At 39.4% G+C, this 26615-nt stretch overlaps 1 protein-coding gene across 5 annotated transcripts in view; it reads left to right on the plus strand.

Annotated features, from left to right (window-relative positions):
- Nucleotides 1-26615, plus strand: part of PCCA (propionyl-CoA carboxylase subunit alpha) — a 417383-nt gene that overhangs the window by 50899 nt on the left and 339869 nt on the right. For all 5 annotated transcript variants that reach the window (XM_047863104.1, XM_047863113.1, XM_047863129.1 and 2 more), the window contains exons 5-6: nucleotides 16794-16907; nucleotides 18721-18774. In XM_047863104.1, coding sequence (XP_047719060.1) covers nucleotides 16794-16907; nucleotides 18721-18774 — 168 coding nt within the window. The remainder of the gene's footprint in view (nucleotides 1-16793; nucleotides 16908-18720; nucleotides 18775-26615) is intronic.

Here is a 26615-nt window from a genome sequence, read left to right on the forward strand (position 1 = left end):
ATCCTATCCTATGGAGAAGAATTTTCTTGTTTGGGAGATGGAGAGAAAAAAAGATTATTTATTTTTAGAGAGAGAATAAAAACATTTCCCAGATGTTTTTGATGGTTTCACGTATCCTCTCTGCTCACTGAGAATGAGTGTGTTGACAAAAACTTTTTGAGCTGCTTAGCTGCTTTTGATGATTGCTGGTTCAAGTAAGGGAGCTAACTGTAGAATGCCAAGAATTTTATGGAGAGGACCATTTACGTGGTCGATTTTTTGTTATTGTTAATAATCATCTAAAGCTCTTGGTGAGAAAGCAAGCAGTCACAGGCTGTATAGAAGTCAAGGGCTTTCATATCCTTTGTGAACCCAGCAGCAGTTTTGGACGATTTAGGGAATGGAATCTGAGGTTGGAAAGCCAGCTTTTGGAGCTCCTAGGAATGCCTTTTTATCTGGTAGAGGGGCTGCTCTGGAAAAGACACTTACCATCAAGCTGCACCAAGGGAGAAATGGTAACATGTGTTACCTAAAGCTAGGTTGCATTTGTGGCTGTGGTAATTTAGGAACTACATGATGATTTTCATATACCTATTTTAATGCCAGATTAGATTGGCAGTAAGGGTTTGTTGATATTTTTCATGGCCATCTTAAAAAGTTTTAGCTGTTTCATTTAGAGAATAATATTCACAATTTTTGCTTTTTAGCTTAAAATAAAAACACACATGCTCTATTTCCTGTGGTAAGAAATACAAAAATTTAAAGAGTCCTGACCTCTAATTTAGGCTGGTGGGATAAATCAGACTTCATCTTCCTGTCCCAAATTCCCAGGAAAGAGAAACACTTAAAAAAAAGCTGAAAGAAAAATAACCAGAATTTTGGCGCAAAATGGTGGGAAGTATGGTCCTGAAATGATGAGGAATTTCTGTAAGATAGATGGTGGATGTGTTCATTTGATAGGACACCCCGGTCTAACACGGGAGAAAATGGCTCCAAAAGGTGGACCAGCTTCCGAGGAGAAAGGTCCAGAGCAGGAAGGAGGACCTGGGACAATTGACAGGAGGTCTGGCTTGGAAATCTTGTGGTCATCCAGCTGGGTGATTCCTCCATGCTCAGTTTCTATCCGGGGAGTGGTTGGTAAACTGGTAGCACCGTATCTTGGAATTCTTTAGGAGTTAAGAAAGAATAAAGTAGATGTCTGCCTATGGACAGAACATCTCTAAGACACGTTAGAGATTGAAAAAGAACTTAGGAAATGGCACTGGAATAATACTGTTGATGATAAAACATTTTATAGTTTTATAGTTAGATACATTACATAAAAAGCATAGACCAGGGGTGCTCAGCAGTGTCACTTTCGACATTTTGGCTGTCATGTGTTGTAGGGTATTTTGAATCCTTGGCCTTTACCCCCTAGACACCAGTAGCATCCTTCCATCCCACGGTTTTTTGTTGTTGTTTGTTTGTTTGTTTTCATTTTTTTTAGTTGATTTATTTTGAGAGAGCAGGGGAGGGGCAGAGAGAGACAGAGAGAGACAGAGAGGGAGAGAATCCCAATCTGTCAGTGCAGAGCCTGATGCAGGGCTTGAACCCACGAACTGTGAGATCATGACCTGAGCCAAAACCGAGAGTCTGACACTCAACCAACTGAGCCACCTAGGCGCCCTCCTCCAACCCACAGTTTTGACAAGACTGCCTCTAGACATTGCCGACTGTGTCTTGCAAGACAAAATTGTTTCATTTCCCCTGGCATAGACAAAGGTCTAAGAATACGTACTCACCTGAGAAGTGACTTTTGGAGAGAAAACATTATAATGGGGACAGAGGTATGGTTAGTGGAGTGGTTAGCTTTATTTCGAAAAAGAATAACATTTAAGCATTATGTGTAATTAAAAAAAATAATGGGACGCCTGGGTGGCTAAGTGTTCTCTCAATTTTAGCTCAGGTCATGATCTCACAGTTGGTGAGATGGAGCCCCACTTCAGGTCTGTGCTGACAGTGGAGTCTGCTTGGGATTCTCTTTCTCCCCTTCTCTCCCTCTCCCCCTCTCAAAATAAATGAACTTAAAAATGTTTAAAAAGAAACCAAAATATACTTTTTCTTCTTTACAGGATCTCTCTCCTATTAAATTTAAAAATGGTTAATGGTCAAAAGGAGAAATACAGATAGCTCATGAGTGTGGAAAATATACCAAAAGTCATTGATAATTAGGGAATGCAGACTTAAAAAATTGAAGAATCATTATTTTTCTCCATTAGTTAATTAAAATCAGAAAGATCAGTTATTTAGTGGTGGTACAGGGAAATTGATCTCCAGTAGACATGTTAATTGATGTAAGCTTTTAAGTGTGTAGTTTGTAGCATTTAAACTTTCAAATATTTTGCTTACAGAAATACATACATGGCTACAGATTGGCTTGTTAAGGGAAAGCCTATTGCAGTTTATAATCCTTGCAAATTGGTAACAGTATCCATTATTGGAAGAATGGTTAGATAAATTGTGGTTTACCCAGGTTCCTAGGACATCTGCAACAGTTAAGCCAGTTGCAAGAATAACCTATAGTATGATACAATTTATGGGAGGCAAATATTAAGCACACGATAAAACCATGCATTTTCATGCCTATATATGCATGTGAACATGTTTAGGTAAGACTAGAAGGACACACATAAAACTGTTGGCAATTGCTTTTAAGGTAGGAAGTGGGAGTCCTTTAAGGCGGTGGGGAGCAGTGGTTATCTTTATTGCTTGAACTCTATGTTTTCAAAATCATAGTAGTTAGAGGGCCTGGGTGGCTCAGTCAGTTAAACCTCCAATTCTTGATTTCAGCTCAGATCATGTTCTCTGTGTTCATGATATCAAGCCCCGTGTTAGACTGTGCACTGACAGTGTTGAACCTACTTGGGATTCTCTCCCTCCCTCTCCCCCCTCTCCTGCTTGTGCTCTCTCTCAAAATAAAGAAATAAACATTAAAAAATCAAAATAGTGTATATTCATACATTCCTTGGGTGATTAAAAGAAAACAAACATTTGGGATGCCTGGGTGGCTCAGTCAGTTGAGTGTTTGACTTTAGCTCAGGTCATAATCTCATGGTTTGTGGGTTCAGGCCCTGCGTTGAGTCCTGTGCTGACAGTTCAGAGCCTGGAGCCTGCTTCAGATTTTTTGCTCCCTTTCTCTTGGCCCCTTCCTCTCTCTCTCTCTCTCTCTCAAAAATAAACATTAAAAAAATAAAACCCCCAAATTTAGGAACCTCTAGATGGTTCATTTTTTATGCATAGTGTCATCAATTTGTGGCACATATTGAGCAATGGTAAGTGATGGCTCCAGTAGTTTTTTGAGATCTCATGACTTTGTTGTCTATCTGTATTTTAAATTATTAGAATTGACATGTAGCTATTCATATGCTTTGGAAATACTTTTTAAAAACACCCTAATTACAATTGGAAGTAACTCCTTAATCGTATATCTCAAATTTCACTCTGCCATTGTTTCAGAAATTTGTATTCAGAACTATGATATATGTAGGTTTGTCTTCATCATTAGAGTCCTGAATGCATGTGGGATAGCTTTTGTTTAGCAAGTAGAAAATGATTACAGTCTGGAGCTGAGCCCATACTCTTTTATTAATATTTTTCTTAACTCTTCCTTTGTTTTCCTCCCTTGGTGCAGTTTTTCTTAGGTGATAATATTTACATTTTCTATATAGCTAAGCTCTACAAATGTATTCTTTCATCATTGCTGGTCAGTGATAGGCTGCAAATTGTGATTGAGTCTTTATTGTGTGTGTGTGTGTGTGTGTATATACATATATGTATATACGTGTGTGTGTGTGTGTGTGTGTGTATTATATTCAGGTAATCTCTACACCCAGTATGGGGCTTAAACCCACAACCCTGAGATCAAGAGCCACATGCTCCACTGACTGAGCCAGCCAGGTGGCTCTGTGTAGTTTGTTTTTGTTTTTGTTTTTTTTTAATTGTAATATATATAGAATGTACAATTTAACACTTTATTAACTTTTAATTGTATAATTAAGTACATTCAGTGTTGTGCCACCATCACAACCATCTGTTTCCAGAACTTTGTGATTGAATCTGTAGATTTTATAAGATCTCTTTCTGGGTTGTCTTTTGTCTTTATGGCCATATGTTTGGCTACTGATAGTGGTTTTGTTCCCATCTTGGGGACTTCTAGTTAGGTTTGTGAGGTACACATGCACATATCTGTTAGCTGTTTCTCTGTGGTGGGATCTCTTTGAAAAGTAGTATTAGTCTGCAATCAGAGAGGAGTTGTACATTGTGTGTGTACCGAGCTTTCCCAAATAGTTACAGGGAGAATAAAGTAAAATATCCTTGTGTGCTCAACCATTACATTAAAAAACTGACATGAAAGACTAGTCTCCTGTTTTTCTTTCTTTCTTTTTTTTTTTAAATATGAAATTTATTGTCAAATCGGTTTCCATACAACACCCAGTGCTCATCCCCACAGGTGCCCTCCTCAATACCCATCACCCACCCTCCTTCCCTCCCACCCCCCATCAACCCACAGTTTGTTCTCAGTTTTTGAGAGTCTCTTATGTTTTATTTCTTTTTTTAAAAAAACATATTTAAGTTTATTTATTTATTTTGAGAGAGACAGAGACAGTGGGAGAGGGGCAGAGTGAGAGAGGGAGAGAGATAATCCCAAGCAAGGTCCATGCTCTCAGTGCACAGCCCAATGCGGGGCTCAAACTCAAGAAACTGGGAGATCATGACTTGAGCCAAAACCAAGACTTGATTGCTTTAACCAACTGAGCAACCCAGGTGCCTCACCTGTTTTTCTTTCTTGTTTTGCATTTGTTGTTCAACCCAGAGAAGGCTGGCTTCTATTTGCTATTCTAGTGAGTTGGTCCCCACAATTGCCAGACATGTAATTTGTTAGATCCAGTAGCTACTACTCTGAATCCCCATCTTAGTCACTGTGTCTGTGGCATGCAGCCCTGATGACTGTCCCTGTGTTTCCATGGCTTTCTTCTCCCTTTACATCCTCTGGTCTCTCAGGGCTCTGTGCATCTGATGCCCTCCACCCGCTGCTGGAGTGCCTCCTCGAGTGCCTTCTGTCTCCAGAGTCGTCTTTGTCAGGTTAATTCTAACTTTCTCTTTATTGGCTGCAGTTATTAATCAAACATTTATAGTCTAGGTCACTGCGCTATGGGCCAGAAGTTTCTCGCACAGCAGAGCTCACAGCATAGTGGATTAAAAAAATGAACATGAAACTTCCCAATTTTTATGTAACGGCATTATTGAGGTACAATTTGCATATCATAAAATTTACCATTTTTAAGTGTACAGTTTAAAGAGTTACAGTAAATTAAAAATTTTTTAATGTTTATTTTTGAGAGAGAGAGAGACAGACACAGTGTGAGTGGGAGAGGTGCAGAGAGAGAGGGAGACACAGAATCCGAAGCAGGCTCCAGGCTCTGAGCCATCAGCCCAGAGCCGACGCGGGGCTCGAACTCACGGACTGTGAGATCGTGACCTGAGCTGAAGTCGGAGGCTCAACCGACTGAACCACCCAGGCACCCCCCCAAAATTTTTTTAATGTTTATTTTTGAGAGAGACACCGCATGAGTAGGGGAGGGACAGAGAGAAAGGGAGACACAGAATTTAAAGCAGGCTCTAGGCTCTCAGCTGTCGCACGGAGCCTGAAGCAGGGCTTGAACTTATGGACCGTGAGATCATGACCCGAGCTGAAGTCTGATGCTTAACTGACTGAGCCACCCAGGCGCCCCACCACTGTCCAGTTTTTAGCATGTTGCCATCACCCAAATGGATCCCTCATGTCCATTTGTAGTCCTTCCTTGCTCCACTTCCATCGAGGTAGCCACTCATCTGCTTTCTGTCTATAGTTTTGCATTCTCTAGAAACTTCAACTAAATGGAATTTTATAATTGTTGGGGGTTTTTTTGTGTCTGTGTGCTTTTCACTTAGCATAGTGCTTTTAAGATTCATTTGTGGTTGCATCGATCAGTTCCTCCTCCCTCTGCCTTTGGCTGAGTACTGTTCTATTGTATGAATATAACACATTTTATTCATTTACCAGTTGCTGTGCATTTGGATTGCTTCCAATTTTTAATTACTATGAATAATGCTGTTATGAACATGTGTATACATGTCTGTATGAACATATATTATCATTTCTCTTGTGTATATACTTAGGATTGGAATTGCTGGACCATTTGGTGACTATACTTACACTTTAGGTATTGCCAGACTGTTTTCCAAGGCAGCTGCACCAGTTTACATTCCCACTAGTAGCGTATGAGGGTTCAAATTACTTCTCTTTCTTGCCAGAGCTTGATATTATCTTTTTTATTATAGTCATTCTGGTCAGTGAGAATTGGTATTGCATTGTGAATAATGGTGTCTTGAGAAGAGCAAAAGTTTTAAATTTTGATGAATTCCAGTTTCTCAAATTTCTTCTTTTTTGGATCAATTGCAGGACACTGACATCTATGGAGCATATCACTTGAGCTTCCTTGTGCTTTGTTTCTGTTCAGCTATTTAAGATATCAAGCAGATCCCTTTATCCCCCTCCACATCCTTGCCTTGTCTGTGTTTGGACAGTACTCGCATTCTTTTAGGGTCGTAGTGACTGTTGAGCCCTCTGTTCCCCAGCTCTGCTTATGTTCTTCCTGCTCTGAGCCCCTTCAGGACTGGGGTGATCATGGTTTCCCACTCTCGCTAGTCCCTGGAAACCTCACCATCCTCGGGTGGTTTTTCTAACCCTATTCACACATCTGTGTTATTTTCAGGTAAACATGTTTGATGGTGTCACTTTATTCCTAGAGAATCCTGACTGAACTAATGTAGACTGAAAAGCATTTCTGAGAGAGGGAGTGGAAAACAGTGGCCTATGAGCTAATTCTGGCCCATCACATGGTTTTGTAAATAAAGCTTTATTGAAACACAGCCATGAGCATTTGGTTTTGTACTGTGTGTGGCTGTTTTTGTGCTACAAAGGCAGAGTTGAGAGGTTTGATGGAGTCTGTGCTCTGCAAAACCTAAAATATTTATGGCCCTTTACAGAAAAAGTTTGCTGACCCTAGCTCTCTTGTATTTAAGGTAGCTCACAGAATCTCCAGGAGGGCCACAAGTCATAGATAGCCCCGACAGGTGAAATGAATCTGTTGAAGAACAGTCCCCAGTTCCACTCCTGACCATTCTTGGCAATTGTGATGTTCTGGGATAGACCCAAAAGTTCTTCTAGAGCTGTTCTATGAGATCTGCCTGCAGGAGTACCACTTCACATTACTCTGACTTCTTGGGGTGTGCCTGATTGGTGGAACTGAGATCACACATGTGCACGCTAATTACAAGGGAGTCTGGGAAGTATTCTTTGCTTTTTGTCCTTGATAGTAGAGGAAAGTAATTTAGAAAGGAATGTTGGAATGGTCATTTTGGTGAGTCTTCCTATAGCATGGGAAGTTAGTAACCACTATTAATTGTTTTTGTTTTTAACATCCCTTGTTATGAAATTTATTCTTATTCTCCCTCTCCTGCCCATAAATCAACCCAAAGAAAAAAAAACCCTAAAATAGTTAAATGTTAAGGAAGTAACCCATGTCCTAGAAGATGGTAAGGATACATCTGCCACAGTGCCATCAGTGCCAAAAGTAGACAACAATCCATCAGAGCAAGAGAATTTACTCCTGTGAACACAGCAAATAGGAGGAGCGTCAGTGTGGTAGTGTTGGTCGTCAGCTCACAAGCCCCACGGCAGGGTGTGATCCTTCTGTGCTGTTGTGGCAAATGAAGTGGGTTGTGTCACAGCTAAGGGACACGGGCCTGTCAAGAACCATGTGTTACTCTAGTCTTCACTGTGAGATTTTACTCTCCTTGCAAGCTAATGAGTTAGCTCTCATGGTTTCATGGTGCTCATAGTAGATAAAAGGCTGCTGGGTGACAGATGAATGGCTGTTTACTGCTCACAACCATGGCAATGGCCGCAGTATCAACATTTTTGCTCTCGTTCCCCAAGTCCCAGTTCCCAGAAGGTGATATGAAGAAGAGGATACCTGCACCTGAATGGTTTGAGCTAGAGTTTTTCTCACATTAATGGACCATTAGCGTCTCTGCCCATCGCTCCCCAGTTCTTCTCTTCCAGGGCTGTTGGCTATTCAAACACTTGTGCAAACATAGTTTGAGACAAAGGCAGTTGGTGCCTTACTCACGTGATGCACAGAAATACAAAATACTGATGGAAAATTTTGCCAACGAGGGTCAAGGATTGCTACCTTTTGTAGCAAGCAGCAAACAAGTGTCCCTCCATCAGGAGGCAAGTAGTTCTGTGATAGGAAAACATGCACCCATAGTGACTTAGATGCCTGGCATATGTGACTGGTTACAGAAACTGCTCAGGATGAAGAGCTGGTTTAGACTTCCAGCGATTTGGAATACTGAGCAAACATGTTTGGGGTGCTCAGACCCATGGTGAACTCCGGGTGCCAGAAGTGTATCACCACCAGTTATTTTCCTCTTGGAGAACCTCTTAGACTGATCTGGCCATATTCTAATGAAATCACTACTTCCAGCTCACTAATCTGGTTCTTCTCATTAAGAAGAATTAAGTTGGGGACCCGTTGGTGACTCAGTTGATTAAGTGTCTGACTTCAGCTCAGGTCATGATCTCATAGTTTGTGGGTTTGAGCCTCATGTTGGGCTCTGTGCTGACAGTTCAGAGCCTAGAGCCTGCTTCTGAGTCTGTGTCTCTCTGTCTCTGTCTGCCCCCCGCCCCTCTGTCTCTTTCTCTCAAAAAGAAATATAAGAAAAAAAAAAAAGAATGAAGTTGGTGCTTATGGCAGTGATTATACTTGAGATGTTATTACAAGTAATAGATATTGGTATTACAGAATACGGTAGTTTAAATACGATGACATTCAAATATTCCCTCACATCTAACAATTTTAGGTTAGGGAGGTCAGTGTATTTCTGTGGATGTACAGGGGCTTTGGTTCTTGTACAAGAAGGGGCTGCCTTCTTTCTCTGTTATCCCTGAGGGCATGGATGGGTAAACTTTGCCTGGACAGACTCAGAGTAAATATTTCATGTCTCTGTCCCAAGTACTCAAATTTATAGTTCTAGCACAAAAGATGCCCTTAATAGGTATAGCTGTGCTCGTATAACACTTTTATCAAAGCAAGCATTGGGCTGATTTTGGCCCCCACTATAATTTGCTGTCCCTTGTCCTATGAAGTTGCCTTAGTTTGCATAGTTGAACTTGGTTCCCACAACATCTGTGTTCCAGGATAAAGGAAAGAACATGGCCAGAATTCAGAGAAATAAGATTGTGTTTAAGTTGTAGATAATTTGGAAGTTGTATGTTTCACATTCTGATCCCAGTGACTCAAACTTATTTTATTCACTGATGTGAGACTCTTAGTCTGAGAAATCTTATCTCTAGCTGGACAGTCATGTGCCATGAGAGTAGGGGAATGAAGGTTTTTGGGCACAATAGCAATCTGCCATAGTGGTATGATGTCTGTAATTTATTTTTAGTGTTTATTTTCAGAGAGAGAACATGAGCAGGGAGGGACAGAAAGAGTGGGAGAGAGAGAATCCCAAGTAGGCTCCACACAGAAATAGTCCTCAATTTTTTCTGAATGCCTCAATCTCTACGGTGTCGGCACTCATCCAATTTGCTGGGGTTGTAGATTTCATCTTCTGCATCTCTGCAGCCTTCTCTTTCAGCACAATATTTTACAAATTTTTTTTTTAAGTTTTTATTTTGAGAGAGAGGGACAGAGTGCAAGTGGGGGAAGGGCAGAGAGAGAGGGAGACACAGAATCTAAGAGAGAGGCAGGCTCCAGGCTCTGAGCTGTCCGCACAGAGTGGGACACAGGGCTCATACCCATGAGCTGCGAAATCATTACCTGAGCCGACATCAGATGCTTAACTGACTGAGCCACCCAGGCACCCCCCACAAAATCTTTCTGAAAATTCTTTCTGATGTTGACAAAAGCACGTCCTCTCTTGTTCCAATGACAAACACATCTGTTTCATACACTGCAATTCAGGCCCCTTCTGCCTTGGAGTTGGCCAGTTCTTTACACATGGATGCGAGAGCAGATGTGAGGAATGTCACCGCCATCCTGCTTTCTGAGGACTCAGTGCAGAGCCTGACACAAGGCTAGATGTCCAGAATCGTGAGATCATGATCTGAGCCAAAATCAAGAGTCAGGTGCTTAGCCAACGGAGCCACCCAGACACCCCTATCTTATTTTATTTTTGGCAGTCCCTCTATTCAGTCAGATCATGAACTAAGCCAAAGTCAGGCCCTTAACTGACAGAGCCACCCAGGTGCTCCTTATTTTATTTATTTTTAAATGCTTATTTTTGAGCGAGAGAGCAGGGGAAAGGCAGAGAGAGAGAATGAATAAATGAATGAATGAATGAATGATGAATCCCAAGCAGGCTCCTTGTTGTCAATACAGAGCCAAACTTGGGGCTCGAACTCATGAACTGTGAGATCATGACCTGACTCAAAACCCAGAGTCGGTGCATAACCGGCTGAGCTACCCAGGCACTCCCAGGGATGGCTTTTAAAAGCATTTACAACTTGCCGTATCTCAGTCAAGACTAAATCTTTTTTTTTTTTTTTTACTTCATTATTATTATTATTATTTTAGAGCATGTGGGGAGAGTGGAGCAGAGAGAGAGAGAGAATGTTGGGCTCCTTGCTGGGCATGGAGCCTGCTTGACTGGGAGCTTGATCTCATGACCATGAGATCATGACCTGAGTCAAAATCAAGAGTTGGACCTTAAACCACTAATGTCACCTCAAGACTAAATTTTTAAGTAAATGGATTTTTGTTGATGACATTAGTGGTTTAAAATATAGCAGTATGGATATTAGAAATGGATGCTTCTTACTGAAATTAGTGTTATTCAAGGTTTTTGGATTGGCTGAAATATTTCAGAGACCTTTCACCCTGGCATGGACAAGATATAAAAATCTAGTAGGGCATTTACCTTTAGGGATTCTGCTCTGTTCTTGAATTCCATATTTTTGGTGTCCCACCATCAGAGAGGAGGATTTCTGGTAGTCTTATAGCAACTGTAAAGATAGGAAAATCTTGCCTTTGGAGTTTAATTATGCATCCCTTGGTGACCCTTTCATGCGAGATGGTAATCAGATAAGAATTTGGATTTTATTCAGCATGTGGAACAGGTTATATGCTGTCTTGCTGAGAAATGTTTGCTTAATAAATGTATCTGTTGCAGACTTTGGACTGAGAGTTGCTTTTATTATAAACTTTAGCAAGATGGGTTAAAGGAGTAGCTGATCCTCACCCAGCTCTTTCTGTTCAACTTTTTGGTGTTTACCATCCTCTCCAGTAAGAACCTAAGAGTTGTATATGACCGAATTGGCTGAAATTTGTTCCTTCATTTTTTTCTTTTAATTTTGTGCTAAGAACACTCAACATGAAATCTGGCCTCTTAACAGCCTGTAATTGTAAAATACATTTTTGTTGAATGTAGTTACAATGTTGTACGTGTATCTCTAATGCTTATTCATCTGTATAGCTGGAACTATGCCTGTTGATAACTCCCCATTTCTTCCTCCTTTTGCAGCTGGTAACCACCATTCAGCAGTCTTTGATCTTATGAATTTGACTGTTTTAAATGTCTTCTGTAAGTGGAATCATGCAGTATTTTGTCTGTGTCTGGCTTATTTCATTTAGTATAATGTCCTCAAGTTCATTCATGTGGTCACACATTGCAGAATTTCCATTTTTAAAGAGACTTAATAGTATTCAATTGTGAGTGTATATCATACTTTCTTTATCCATTTAGTTGTAAATGGATATTCAGAATGTCTCTAAACACATTTTAGCTATTGTGGATAGTGCTGCAGTGAACCTGGAAGTGCTAATAGCTCTTTGAGATCCTGATGTCACTTTTTTTTTTTTTTGGATACATATCCAGAAGAGGAATTGCTAGATCATATGGTAGTTCTTTCTTTCCTTTTAAAAAAATTTTTTTTCAACCTTTATTTATTATTGAGAGACAGACACAGAGCGTGAGCAGGGGAGGGGTAGAGAGAGGGGGAGACAGAATCTGAAGTAGGCTCCAGGCTGTGAGCTGTCAGCACAGAGCTGACGCAGGGCTCAAACTCACAAACTGCGAGATCATGACCTGAGCCAAAGTCAGTTGCCCAACCAACTGAGCCACCCAGGCGCCCCTCCTTTTTTTTTTTTTTTTAAATGTAAAGTCCCAACGTGGAGCTCAAACTCATGACCCTATGGTCAAGGGTCACATGCTTCGCCAGTTGAGCCAGTGATGTGCTCCATGGTAGTTCTTCTTCTTCTTCTTCTTTTTTAATGTTTATTTTTGAAAGAGCAAGAGAGTGCTCATGCAAGCAGGGAGGAGCAGAAAGAGGCAGGGAGAGAGGATCTGAAGCGGGCTCTGCACTAACAGCAGAGAACGTGATGCGGGGCTTGAAGTCACGAGCCATGAGACCATGACCTGAGCTTAACTGGACGCTTAACCAGAGCCACCCAGGCTCCCTCTTTTATGTTCTTCTTACACCACCAGTGACTCCTCCTTTGCTGCTTTTGTCAGAAGGTGATCTTGTCTCTTGCTTCACACACTACATAGGAACTGCCAAAGGTCAGAGCCTTTAATTTCTGCAACAAGTCTGTAAATTTACCTGTATTTATACCCATTCTTGGCATTTTCCTGCTATTTAGAAGGAAAGAAACATTCCTGATCTTATCCCTGCTGCATTCTCTGTACTGGTGGCTCGAGAATGTCTGTGGAGAGGAGCTTCTAGGCAGCACAGTGCCTGGGGAATGGGTGCTTGGGGGGCTTGTCTTGGACTGCACAACAAGCTGTTGGTTCTTCTGCCCCTCCTGCTTGTCTTTCCTGTCTTCTTTTCTTTTCCTTCATCTGTTTAAATCCTGGCGCGTGCGTGCGCATGTGTGTGTGTGTGTGTGTGTGTGTGTGTGTGTGATGATCTCTATCCTCTGTTTCCCCTTACCTCCTAGCTCTGACACTCACTTGTCAAAAACCATTTACTGTGAATTTTTCATCTCTCAAGTGTTTTTTAGCTTCTTATTTCTAGAAGAGTCCTTCTTAAGGGCATTTGTTCAAGCATTTCCTAAGCTAAAAAAATGGACAAAACACTTCAAACCTTTTCTCGGCGATCACTCTGCTTCTCCCACCCTTTACAACCAACCATACTTAACTCTGCACTCCCGCCATTCCACAGTCCTTTTCACCTTTTCATTGTGGTCTTAGCACATTGATAATTGCTTTTGCTAAGCGTTTGTTTTCATACTTGGTGTCTCCTTCCCCCTCTTCCATCCTTCCCATCTCTCCTTGCTGCTTCTTCCAGGGGCCAAAGTAAGAAAATATGGTTCTAGTCCTTCTAGTTTCTTTTCATTCCTTTGTTTTTGACTGTATTCTCAGAAATGCAAATAAAGACTCAGCAAACCCTTTGATTCCATGATTGGTTCTGGGACAGTTCCCTTTACTGATAGGAAAATAGGATTTTAGGAAATTGAGAGTTTTGCAACTAGCAAAAACCTATTCTCTTTTCCCTGTAATTTTTAATTTTTGGCTTTGTCACTTTGCAAATTGTATAAGTTATGACAGAAGAAAAATAGTAAAGTCACTAATTCTACCATCCCCAAATAATCATGAATAAATGTGTCATGGTGTTACACATGTAGTTTTACAAAATGGAATCAAAGCAAATGTAATATTTACTGACTTAAATTCTCATGTTTTGTTTTCTAGGGATGAATTGCCTTTCTAGAATGATGTGCAAGAATGCTAGTCTGTTGACATTTGTATGTCTCTTTGGACACATTGTATAGAATAGAAAGAAAGGTTCTTCTTCGTGCCCCCCCCCCCCCCCCCCATCGTTAGAGATAGGATTTTATCTAGTTTTTAAAAATGTTTTTTTTTCTGGGGCACCTGGCTGGCTCAGTCAGTGGAGTTTGAGCCCCATGTTGGGTGTAGAGATTACTTAAATAAAATCTTTAAAAAAAATGTTTTTCCCCCCTGGTTTTTCAAATTAAGATTGTTGCAGTTGGCATTCTTTTCATTGCCTTTTCAGTGTTTCCCCCCCACCCCTAGAGTTTATTTACTTATTTTGAGAGAGAGAGAGAGTGTGAACAGGGGAAGGGCAGAGAGTGAAGAAGAGAACCCCAAGGAGCCTCCACACTGTGAGTGCAGAGCCCGATGTGGGGCTCGAACTCAAAAACTGTGAGATCATGACCTGAGCTGAAATCAAGAGTTGGATGCTTAAGTGACTGAGCCACCCAGGTTCCCCTGCCTTTTCAGTCTTTAAGGGTGACATTTGCTTGTTGGTAACGTTAAAGAATTGGGTTCGATTTGGGTGGGTACTGAAGTGTGGATAGATCGTATGAGGCATTGCCATTCTTCTCAAGGAGCACATCTAATGTACAGTCTGTCATCCTGGCAGTGTCCCACCTCATGTTGTGGTCACATTGGATGATATCCCAGGGAAAACTCAAGTATTCATGGACGTGGTGGGGAGTGCCCACCTGACTGCAAATCTTCTTGAGTGATAGGTTTCACAGACCCTCCCAGCATGACAAAACGTCTTCACACCTGCTTGTCTTCCCTATCTTTCTTAGTCTGTAGTAGTTGAGAATGTATTTAAAAGCTTTCATTCAGATCTGCTCTAGTGTACTGCTTAACACTAAGATGCAGTGTTTTTAACCAAGGAGAGTATCTTTTCCAAGCATATCTTAGGCATCTAATGGACTAACATGAAAATGTCCATTAACTCAGTTTTAAAATTCAGGCACAATTTCTAACCTATCTGGATCTAAGTGTTTAAAGTCATTAAAAAAAGTTAATGAGGAAGACGATTTTTTTCAGTTCTGTAATATGAAAAACACACTTTGTTCTGCTATATTATTATTTGGAAAATAAAGGGCCAGTTCATGTACTTTTCTCCTATTTAAATAAAAAAAAATGAAAATATAAAACTATATGTTGAGGAAATTAATAATTAAAAACCTGTTGGAAAAGTTTCTGAGGATTACTTTGTACTTAAAATCTTTTATTTTTGCTTTTGAAACTTGTAGCCAGCAGTAATCCTAGTTAATTAACTTTTCCACAGTTGTTACATGTTACTGAAGTATATAAAAAGGGATTTATATTTTTCAAGATACTGAAGTTCTTGAAACATAAATCCATCTAGTCATTGATAGGCAGTAATAAGTTGCTCTTATTACATGGCTTGAATGTACTTGGTTTTGTATTAGCAACCCAGTGAAATCACATCAGGCATTTAGTACAACAATGATGACAAAATTGAAATTGAGTTTCAAAACTTTTTTTTTTAAAGCTTATTTTGACAGAGAGCACAAGTGGGGGAGGGGCAGAGAGAGAGGAAGAGAGAGAATCCCAAACAGGCTCTGTCTGCCAGCACAGAGCCTGCTGGCAGGGCTCGAACCCATGAACTGTGAGATCATGACCTGAGCCAAAGTCGGATACCTAATAGACTGAGCCAGCCAGCTGCCCCGAATTTCAAAAGCTTTTAAAATTGAGGTGCCTTGGTAGCTTATTCGGTTAAAGGTTTGGCTCTTGATTTTGGCTCAGGTCATGATCTTGTGGTTCAGGCGATTAAGCCCTGCGTCAGGCTCTGTGCTGAGCATGGAGCCTGCTTAAGATTCTCTCTGTCTCTGTCTCTGTCTCTGTGTCTCTGTCTCTGTCTCTCTCTCTCACTCACTCACTCACTCACTCACTCACTCACTCACTCACTCCCCCCCACCCCATGCCCCACTGCTCAGGCGTGCTTGCTTGTTCTCTTAAAAAATGCTTCTTAAAAATTACTTCACGGCGAAGAATATAACTTAGCAGTATTGAAAAATACTTTCTATCTTAGACTTTTGGGGGGGGTGGGCTCATAAATGTCCAGGTATATGCAAGTGCTCTAGTTTTTATGTCTGCTTTGTAAAATAAAGTTAAACTGATCGGAAATTCCTTAAACTGGAAGACCGTTAGGGAAATCCATTTCAAAGATACATGAATCCCATTATCATTTTAGAATAGGTTCTTTTTAGAAGTAAATAAGTTATTCTTTTCAGGAGTGAATGCCTACACTTAAAAATAGATTTAAAATGTTTTAAAATAAGTAGTCTTAAAAATGGACTATATATTCTGAAGTTTTGAGTAGACTCATGCACACATCTGGTCTTCTAGGAGAAAGGTAAAATGGATGAGGATCAAATGTGAGGGTATTTAAATGATCGTCAAGATTCTGTGGCTCATGTGTAGTGATAGTGAACTCTTTAGTGGTGAATTTTAATTTATGCTTAGTGCTGACCTGCTGCTGTGTAGGGACACTCACTGTGTCCCTTCATTCAGTCCCTTTAATTATCCCCACTTCCTTGGGGAGCTTGCTTAGAACTGAGCATGAGTGCTTCTCGGGAAAATACGGGGCTACTCTGGCTACATGTAACAGGGTAGTTTTTGATACGGTATTTATGTATTGATGAACCAAGTAAGGGGCTAAAGTTGTTTGCAGGGGGTTTATTTAATCAAATTGGTAGGGAATATTTTGGAAGTTACCTGGTTAGAGAGTGATTAGGCTTCTAATAAATGACAGTCATGGTTAATATACCTCTTGAGCTTCTTTGTTCCACTCTTCTTTTTTAGTGCACTTTTTAAAAGAGATCTGACTACCTAAATGATATGTGAGACAATCAGATTTGGAATTTTGTGTATATTTGCAGGGGATGGGAGTTCTTTGTGCTGGGAGCATCTGTTAATGCAGAGATTTGTCTCTTCAGGTTCATGTGAAAATGGCAGACGAGGCTGTCTGTGTTGGCCCAGCTCCCACCAGTAAAAGCTACCTCAACATGGATGCCATCATGGAAGCCATTAAGAAAACCAGGGCCCAAGCTGTGAGTCTGAATGAATCTATCTACTGCAGCTGTTTCATATATAGTGAGCAGAAAGCTAGAGTTGGTATTCAGGAAAAAAAAATAAGAAAGAATGATTGAAAATGCTGTTGCAGTTAGTTCATGTCATACGAGTTAAATGTGTCCGAATTCGCTACTGGAAATCAAAGGCTTTGTAGCATCTGGCAGTGTTGGTCGCTGATCCTGCAGGTGGCTGTTGGATTCAGCTTTCACACCAGGGAGCAGTTTCAGTTCATTTCCAAATTTGCTAGGGAAAAAAAAATCCCAATTAGTTTTGAGTATTAACCCTTTCAGTGTAATAAGAAGATAAAGAAAAAAATCTGTATTACCAGTAGGATCCAAAAGATTCTTCTTTAAGTTCTCTTTTAATCATGTTAACCTTAGGACACCTGGTTACACTTCCAGAAATAAAAACTATGCAATTGGTAATTATTTCAGTTTGATAATGTCAGTGGAATACACTTGACTTGCACGGAGAAATAAATAATGCTTTCCATGTCTAATTCTGTTTGAATGGGTGGAATCCAGGGAAGGAACTGGTTTCTGACATCAGGAATAGTGTTTTGTTGTTGGTGGGTATATATGTTTCATATCAGAGAACTAATTATATATAATGTTGTAACTACTGGGAGTCATCTCTGAAATGGGATGGAAACAGCCAACACCAGCAATTAACCTGGAGTGCTTCAGTTAGAGCTCATGTGTCTTTGAAAGAAATGTTTTAGTAAGATACAGGTTTAGATAAAAAACTGAATTCATGAACCCATATTATAGATGTTTACAGTTTATTATCAGAGTTAATGAAGGTAAAGCTCTTAACCTTTTGACAACAGCTTGTCAGAGTGCAATCTTTCATCAAATGTTTCTGTGAAATGCAGTTGATGGAGTGAAACTTTTCCTGTGATGCAGTCATTTCAATTCTGTACCATGTTCCTAAAGCGTTTAAAAATCTCAGATGTGTAGCTACTTCTAGATTATGATATTGGCTCCTTCCAAAATTTGACTTTCCTTCTAGCAGACTTGTTTTCTTGGAAATACATTCAATGCTGACCAGTGATAGAGTGGCTACATTTGTTTGGCTGGTGTGGTAGAACAGGACGGTAGAACTTCAACTGTAGCAACGTGGCTTGTGAGAGAGGATTACATAAAGTGGTTGTGAGTGGCTAAATGGGTTGGGCCAGGGGAGAAAGAGTAGACGTCTAGTTAGCATAAAAATTTTCAGAATACAAAGAAAAAATAAAACCAGACTTTGATTTTACCTAGATTTGACAGAAACTGCTCACTGGATAGTGGTTGAGTATATTCATGTTATTAGGAATAAAATGCATTTGTTGGCTTACTCAGGGTTTTAGAAAGCAGTAGTTCCTGAGACTGTAAAGGAAGGGGAATTAGGAGTTTTTCATCTATCCGTAAATGGTTTTGTTTAACCTTGTACTTCGACCCACCAGCCATTAGAAATTTCTCCACTCTTGTGGCCAAAGGCAGCCTCAGAAGAAGTAGGGAGAGTTTGGGTCGTGTTGAATAGCATAGTCAGATGTAGGTGGATAGGCAGAATTATGGTCCCGATTGTGGCTAGGAAAAAGGTAGTGTGCTGCAAGTGAATGCTGCATAGTCAGTCTCTTGGAATTTGGGTCTGTACTCAGGAATGTGAGTTGCGGCTGCCAGTATTGAGGAGAAGTAACCTTACTCAAGGCCCTTAAACTATAAGTACAATAATGCACTCTCTGTGTTGCTTACTAAAGGTTTTGTGAAATTTTTTGTAAAATTGAATGTGTGTTTTGTTTTCATTTCTAAGGTACATCCAGGTTATGGATTCCTTTCAGAAAACAAAGAATTTGCCAAATGTCTGGTAAGTTTGTAATGGATCAGAATCTGTTGACTTCTATCTCAGAAAGCAGCGTAATGGTATTGCTTTTGTAAATGTGGGTCATGATGCATTAAAGAATTTTAATTGACCCATCAATTCTTTGAAAATTACTTGTAAAAAGTGAAGAGTTTTTGTTCTGAAACCCAGGTCTTGGTTTAAAGAATAAAAGTGGAAGAGTTATGATATCACCTTTATACCTAGCTAATGACACTGAGTTTGTCATATACTATATGGACTTTTTAAAAATTCGACTCTTCAGATTTGTAGCTAACTATGTCAAAGAGTCCAGTGATTTATTATTATAACACAAGCATGGACTGTGAAGCCAGAAGTAAGATTCTATCTATTTCCCTTTTCATTGCATATTGTAATATTTAAGATCAAATTTCTGTTTGGGGAAAAGACTTTTGTATTACCGAAGTCTTTTCCAGATATTACCACCTTGGTTAAATGAATTGAACTACATTCAAGATGGTACTGAAAACTTAGTGTTCAGGTGCTAAACTAGGATTTTGAATGTTTCAAAAAGCTCATTGGATCAGTTATCCCAGGAGGTATCTTAATTTACTATTCTAATATGTTATACTTTATTTCTGTGAAATGTTTATATTTTGTTGTTTCATGGATTCAGAATTACTTATGAATATAATTTTCTAGATGAAATTTTGACTTAAGATCCATAAATTTAATTTGGACAATTTTTGAGATCCTAGAGTTCTAGTTTAGAATGATTTATTTTAACCAATTGATAGGTTAAAAACTAGGGCCTAAAGATTAAAGTGAGGCCTGATGGAGTTGTGATGTAAGGTGACACAGATGGTAACAGGTGCCTGGAGAGGGCAGATGAGGTGGAAGCAACCAAAGGCCCACATTTACCACATTTACCATTTGTGCAGCATGTGCACACTTTCCCATTTCTATTCTTTTTTGCTAGCCTCTTGCCTGAAATTTTGACTGAGTTGTATCGTTATGTCAAAAGTGATTTGAATATAATACATGTGAATGTGCTTGTACAATATAATGTATTAGACTTAAGTTTGTGTAGATGAGGAGTCTCTAAACCATGGTCCATTGGCCAAATGCAGCCTGCCGCCTGTTTTTGTAAATTAAATTTTATTGGCACACATCCATGCTCATTCATGTACGTGATGTCTGTGGCTGCTTTGGCTTTATAACAGCAGAGTTGTGAAGCTATAGCAGAGACCAAATAACCTGCAATGCCTAAAATATTTACTGTATGGCCCTTTGTAGTAGAAATTTGCCAACCCTTGGTATAGAGTATCTGGGTCTCAGAGAAGTTAAATGACACAGCCTGTTGTGTGTTCATCCATGCATTCAATTGTTAAAAAAATGGTTGTTTGCTATGTTTATATTTGAGAAGGATATAAAAAGGCATCAGATGTGTGTCCTGCTCATGAGGGGCTCACAGTCATGTTGTGGAAAATAAGTCAAGTCCACAAGTGACTTCAGTTCAGGGGAAAAATACTATGAGGAAGTTCACATTCTCCTTAAATGAAGGATATTTCCATCAGGGGCTTTGCATTAGAGAGAAGAGTATAGAATAGGTGAATGAGCACCTTCCTTTCTGACTAATTTTCTTTCTAATTTCTCCTCCATTTCCCATTGTCAGTGCTATGCCTCAGCCAAGACAACAGTGCCATTCTCAAACATGGCTAGTTCTTTCCTGTTCCATCCTTTTCAGCCCTCTTTACCCTGTGGGCACACCGGTCCTCTCCCACATTTCCAACTTCTGCCTGTCCCGAAAGGCATGGTTCACATGTTACTACTATCAGCATAGTTTCCATGCCCTTCAGGTGAGAAGTAATCTCTTTCTTCTATTTGCTAGAGCATTTTTTTTTTTGAGATTTCTTATTTGATATACCACTTTCCATATGAAAATTTTTCCTTTACTGTATTTTAATCTCCTCTTGAGATGAGAGACTTGGTCTCATTGGTCTTTGTTTCCCTTTTGTTTTATATTTTAATGATTTCTGCATAGTAGGCTCAATGAATGTTATGGAAAGATTAAATAATTACTAGATTAAAAATAATAAAACAATAACCTGCAAGAAAACTTTTCGTCTATCACAAAAGGGACTGCTTTATAGTTAGAAGGCAATGTTGCTGTGTTTTGGTTCACAACGAAAATATGCAGCTAGTGATAACTAACCCTTGTCTTTTTTTGTGTGTATCGTGGCAAGATTCTTTTTGGGATAGAGCTTTCCTAGCATTAAAATCTTTTCCCATTGGAGTGTGCCATTTAAAATGCTCCTTTTGGGATATCTAGGTATAGTTGGTAAGTTCCATAAAAAATAATACAGCATTGAAGTGAAATTGCCTACTGATTATGTTAGGCCATATAAACATTGTGTGATTGGTGACCAGCCATTGGATTCAATAGTTACTCTCTCAAACTGAATATATTCTTAGAGATATGCTTTACGTTGTAGTGGTGATAGATTACCATGTTGGTGGTGGTGACTTTGGCAAGGAGAAGCTGAAAAAATTTTTTTAATGTTTATTCATTTTTGAGAGAGCATGAGTGGAGGGAGGGCAGAGGGAGAAGGGGACAGAGGATTCAAAGCAGGCTCTGTGCTGACAGCAGCGAGCCCAATGTGGGGCTTGAACTCATGAACTGTGAGATCATGACCTAAGCTGAAGTCAGATGCTCAACCAACTGAACCACCCAGGCACCCCTGGAATTTTTTTTTTTTTTTGAAGTTGGATACTGTGGAGTTCCTTTTATTATAATACCATATCTTATGTTTGAGATTTAATCAAATATGGAGGTTTCCCCCCCATTTTTTTCTAGTTCTGTTTTTTTACTGTCTTTTAAAAAAAATATTTATTTTGAGAGAGAAAGAGAAAATCCCATGGAGGCTCCACACTGTTAGTGCAGAGCCCAGTGTCAGGCTAGATCTCACAAACCGTGAGATCACGACCTGAGTGGAAATCAACAGTCAGATGCTCAACTGACTGAGCTCCCCAGGCACCCTTGATTCTGTTTTTTAAAATTGCTGTTCAAAGACCAGCATATTTATTTTGCTTATGGAAAAACGAGTTGTGCTTTATGTGATACATTGTTGTTTTTAGAAACATTAGAAAATAGACAGTAAACCAAGTATAAAAGTATACTGAACATTATGGTTTTTTTTTCCCAAGACTAATTCTTTTTTTTCTTTTTTTTTTTGTAATAACAGCCTTCATTTGGGCCTCTGTGTGGGAGTATGTTTGTGGGTACCCGTGACCATTACTCTTTATGCTTAATTTACATGCAGTGGGATCAGATTACCCAGAATCCCTACTGTACCTGATTTAAACCAAATCATACTTTTTTTTTGCTTAAATCATGGAAAAAAACAAAGCTACAAATCACCCTCATGAAGAAATTTCAGTAATTTTCAGTAATCTTAATGTGCCGAGCCAACAGATTTTATTTCCAAACTGTGTTTCATTCTGTATTTCCCTTCTGGGCTCCTTGTATTCTGAGTGGTAAAAACACAGTGATAGGAGGCTCTGAGGAGAATTAAGAAAATAAATTCTTTTTTTTTTTTTTTTTTAATTTTTTTTTTTTTTTCAACGTTTATTTTTGGGACAGAGAGAGACAGAGCATGAACGGGGGAGGGGCAGAGAGAGAGGGAGACACAGAATCGGAAACAGGCTCCAGGCTCTGAGCCATCAGCCCAGAGCCCGATGCGGGGATCGAACTCACGGACCGCGAGATCGTGACCTGGCTGAAGTCGGACGCTTAACCGACTGCGCCACCCAGGTGCCCCAATAAATTCTTTAATTTATGAAAGAGCTTTGAGGGGCGCCTGGGTGGCGCAGTCAGTTAAGCGTCTGACTTTGGCTCAAGTCATGATCTCACAGTTCATGGGTTTGAACCCCACGTCGGGCTCTGTGCTGACAGCTAAGAGCCTGGAGCCTGCTTCGGTTTCTGTCTCCCTCTTTCTCTGTCCCTCCGCTGCTCATGCTCTTTCTCTCTAAAATAAACATTAAATTAAAAAAAAAAAAAAGTAGAACTACCTGCTCTTGAAAAAAGGAGGTATTGGTTTAAAGAGATTTTAGCGGTTTATGGGTGGCTCAGTTGGTTAAGTGTCCAACTTTGGCTCAGGTCATGATCTCTCGGTTTGTGGGATTGAGCCCTGCATCGAGCTTTGTGCTGACAGCTCAAAGCCTGGACCCTGATTCTGATTCTGTGTCTCCCTCTCTCTCTCTGCCCCTCCCCTGCTCACACTCTGTGTCTCTGTCTGTCTCAAAAATAAGTAAACATTAAATAAATATTAAAAGAGATTTCATAGTGTTCCTAGTTAGTTTGCTAACATATGTATGTGTATAGATAAAGTAAGTATATATATAAGTATAGTAAATATATACATATATATATTTATTTAGTAATTTATTTTACTAAAGCACAGCATTACAAATTATAGGGATTAGCTTTATGAGAAATTTGTACGTTAGATTTAATAGTTCGTGTTTCACGTTTGGGTCTTGCCCACGTATTTAAAAGATACGTGTGTACATGCATATCGACGGTGAGTTTTATCCACAGTGCTCAGCATGGAAGCTTATAGAAAACTGTAGCAAGCACTTCAGATTTGATGATCATATTCTTTTATCTCCTTCTGTTGGATACCTTTTAACAGGATAAGGAATATAACTGTTCAAAAACAGTGATGAGATGTCATTTTTCTCTCCATTGGATTTACCAAAAATTTAAAAACTGGCTGTAATATCCAGTGTAGGCAAGTGGACAGGAAAATTGTTCTTGGGAATATAAAGTATTTTAGGCTTTTTTTTTTTTTTTGCTAGAAATTTACTAGTATTTATTACAATTTAGTGTATATATTCTTTGACTTGACAAGGAACTTCACCTACAAAGACAAACCTTAAGAAATGTTCATTGTAAGGTTGTTTGTAACAGCAAAACTTGGAAATAAGTTAACATTGTTTCATCTGTAAAATGAAGAGAATGACCCCTACCTGCAAGGTTGTTGTAAAGATGGGAAACAACTTATATAAAGAACTTAGCACAGAGTCTGGCATTGCCAGGCAAATCATCTTAATCTTTATAATTGTTAATAATTACTTTAGTAGAGGAGAGAGCTGTTGAAGAGCATTTAGCGACAAGGATATAGTTGAATTTAGTGCTTTTGGGAAATTAGTCTGATAGTTTTCATGTCTATTTTGTGAGTTTAGATTTTTTTTTTCCTGTTGAGGTTAATAGTTTGATAGAATTACACTGCTGTATATCTGTGCGTAATAATGTAGTTTACAAATTATTATGACCCATGATTTCTTTCATTCATGCAACCACCGAAGCTGGATATTATGAACTCTGTATAATGAAAGGAAAACAATGACTCAGGTACAGTGACCTCTAATAGTTAACACTATGCTAGTAGTAACAGAGTCAGGACTTGGCCTACGTTGGTTGACTTTCAGGTACAGAGCACTTGAAATAAAAACCACTGTGCCCTCGTTGGCTAAGTTGGAAATAGAGCATTCACAGAGAACCCAAATAGTGAAGACCAAATAACTGTGGTCAACTTACCCCAAAGCTCATAGAAGAAACCTTTCTCTCCATTTAACAGTAATACAGGTAGCGCATGGTCAGATTGTAGGAAAATGACTGTTGTGTAGGCAGAAACTTGGAAGACAGCATCTTGCTGGGTCCCTTGTCTCATTTGGGAGATTGTAATCCATAGTGCATTATTAGAGTTAAGAAGTGTGTTTTGTAACGGATACTAAAATTCTGAAGTTAGCAAGTTAGCCAATAGTTTCATTTAGCACTATTTTTGTTCTTAAAATAGTAGAGTAAATTTAAAGTGATTCATATGATACTCTATTCACTCATAGTTGTAAAAACTTTTTTTTAGATAGGAGGATAAAGGAGAGGCTTAAACCTTGCAAGTCCAGAATTGTATATAACTCTGATTTTATCTATATGTAGGCTGTGATCTGGGTAACTCACAGAAGTATGTTTTGTGCATGACTGTTGAAATTTATTTATATCATGGCTTAAGAAAGTTGAATAATGTTACTGCAGTGTATTTTGTAGATACCTAGTTTTAACTGTATACATTTTCTTAACATTAGTAGAAATTCCATATTGGACATAGATCTTTGATTTTTATTATGTTAAAATGAAACATTTTTGAGAATGTAAAATCTTAAATTTAAGTCACATGCATATTCTGGAAAAGAAGGTTTTCTCCATCTGTGAACCTCTGACCCTAGCCCCCAGTTTGGAAGCTACCACTGCAACTATATTTATATTCTTCTGGAGTGAGTGTGTGTGTTAGAATTTTGCTATAGATTTATTTGTCTTATTTGCCAAAGTAGATTTTGTTTATGAGAAAAGAAGTGACACAGAATATTTCTTGCCTTCCCCCAGGCTTTTAAAAATAGGTATGGAATACAACCTACAGATACACTAGCACCATTCTTATTTACTCTTCCCGACAAGCTGTGTTGTATTATCATCATCCCTTGGTGTTAAGAAGAGAATAATCTCAGAAGTAAATGCCTTGCCCAGTGTCACATAGCTAATCAATGAGAGTATAGTTTGTAACAAAAGTTACAAATTCTATACTCAGTAAATGTTCCAAACTGCTTTGAAGATGGATTGAAACTAGACTGGATTGTTAGTGTTTTGTTTGTTTCTTTTGTTTTTTTTGTTTTATAAAAGATAGCTTTGGCTGGTGCCTATTTTTGCTGTTGATGGAGGCTCTTTCTTCTCCATTCTTCCTCCCCTCCACTTGGTATGCCATTTTTAAGGTCTGAAAACAGCTATTTCTTTTGTTTTTCTGATCTTGTGATCTTGGATCCTAGTGAAAGTAACTGTCTTCACTTGGATTTGCTCACTTTTTGAAAGAGCTGGTGGAAATGTAAAATAGTCATTGATACCTTTTACCACTCTGTGATTTTATGTATATATATAAATGCTTTTTATTTATTTGAGAGAGAGAGAGAGAGAGAGCGCAAGTGGGGGAGGGGCAGAGGGAGAAGGGGACAGATGATCTGAAGTGGGCTCCAGAATGACAGCAGTGAGCCTGATGTGGGGCTTGAACTGAAAAATTGTGAGATCATGACCCAAGCCGAAGTTGGACACTCAACCGACTGAGCCATCCAGTAGCCCCCCACTCCTTGATATTCTTAAGTTGAATCAATCTGGTCTCCATGGATTTGGAGGGGAAAGTTTGGCAACTCTTCTGACAATTTAAAAAACAATTTTTTTTAATATTTATTTTTGACAGAGAGACAGAGCTTGAGCGGGGGAGGGGCAGAGAGAGGGGGAGACACAGAATCCGAAGCAGGCTTCAGGCTCTAAACTGTCAGCACAGAGCCTGACGCGGGGCTCGAACTCACAGACCGCGAGATCATGACCGGAGCCAAAGTCGGACGCTCAACCGACTGAGCCATCCGGGCGCTCCCCTTCTGACAATTTTATAGTATATTTGTAATTGTGACTCTTAAATGTTATGTTCAGAATTTATGAAATAACTTCATAAAACCCTTATCATAACAGAATGTCTTCGGAAATGTTTGAGAAGTTTGTTTTCCTGTGTGTTGGATTAGAGTTCAGCTTCTAGAGTATTTGTTGAAGAATTTGAAGATTTGAATAGAAATGCTCTGACCTGGATAAATCCTCCTTTATTTTTAGGGAGATTTTTTAAGGGTGTAGACAAGGTAAATTCATATAGGTTTGTGGGGTTTGGGGATGCCTTCAATAGGAAGGTTAAGAATGTAGGATTTGAGGGGCACCTGGGTGGCTCAGTCGTTTAAGTGTCCAACTTTGGCACAGGTCATGATCTCAC

The sequence above is a fragment of the Prionailurus viverrinus genome, chromosome A1 (assembly GCF_022837055.1).
Source record: "Prionailurus viverrinus isolate Anna chromosome A1, UM_Priviv_1.0, whole genome shotgun sequence".
Classification (NCBI taxonomy): domain Eukaryota; kingdom Metazoa; phylum Chordata; class Mammalia; order Carnivora; family Felidae; genus Prionailurus; species Prionailurus viverrinus.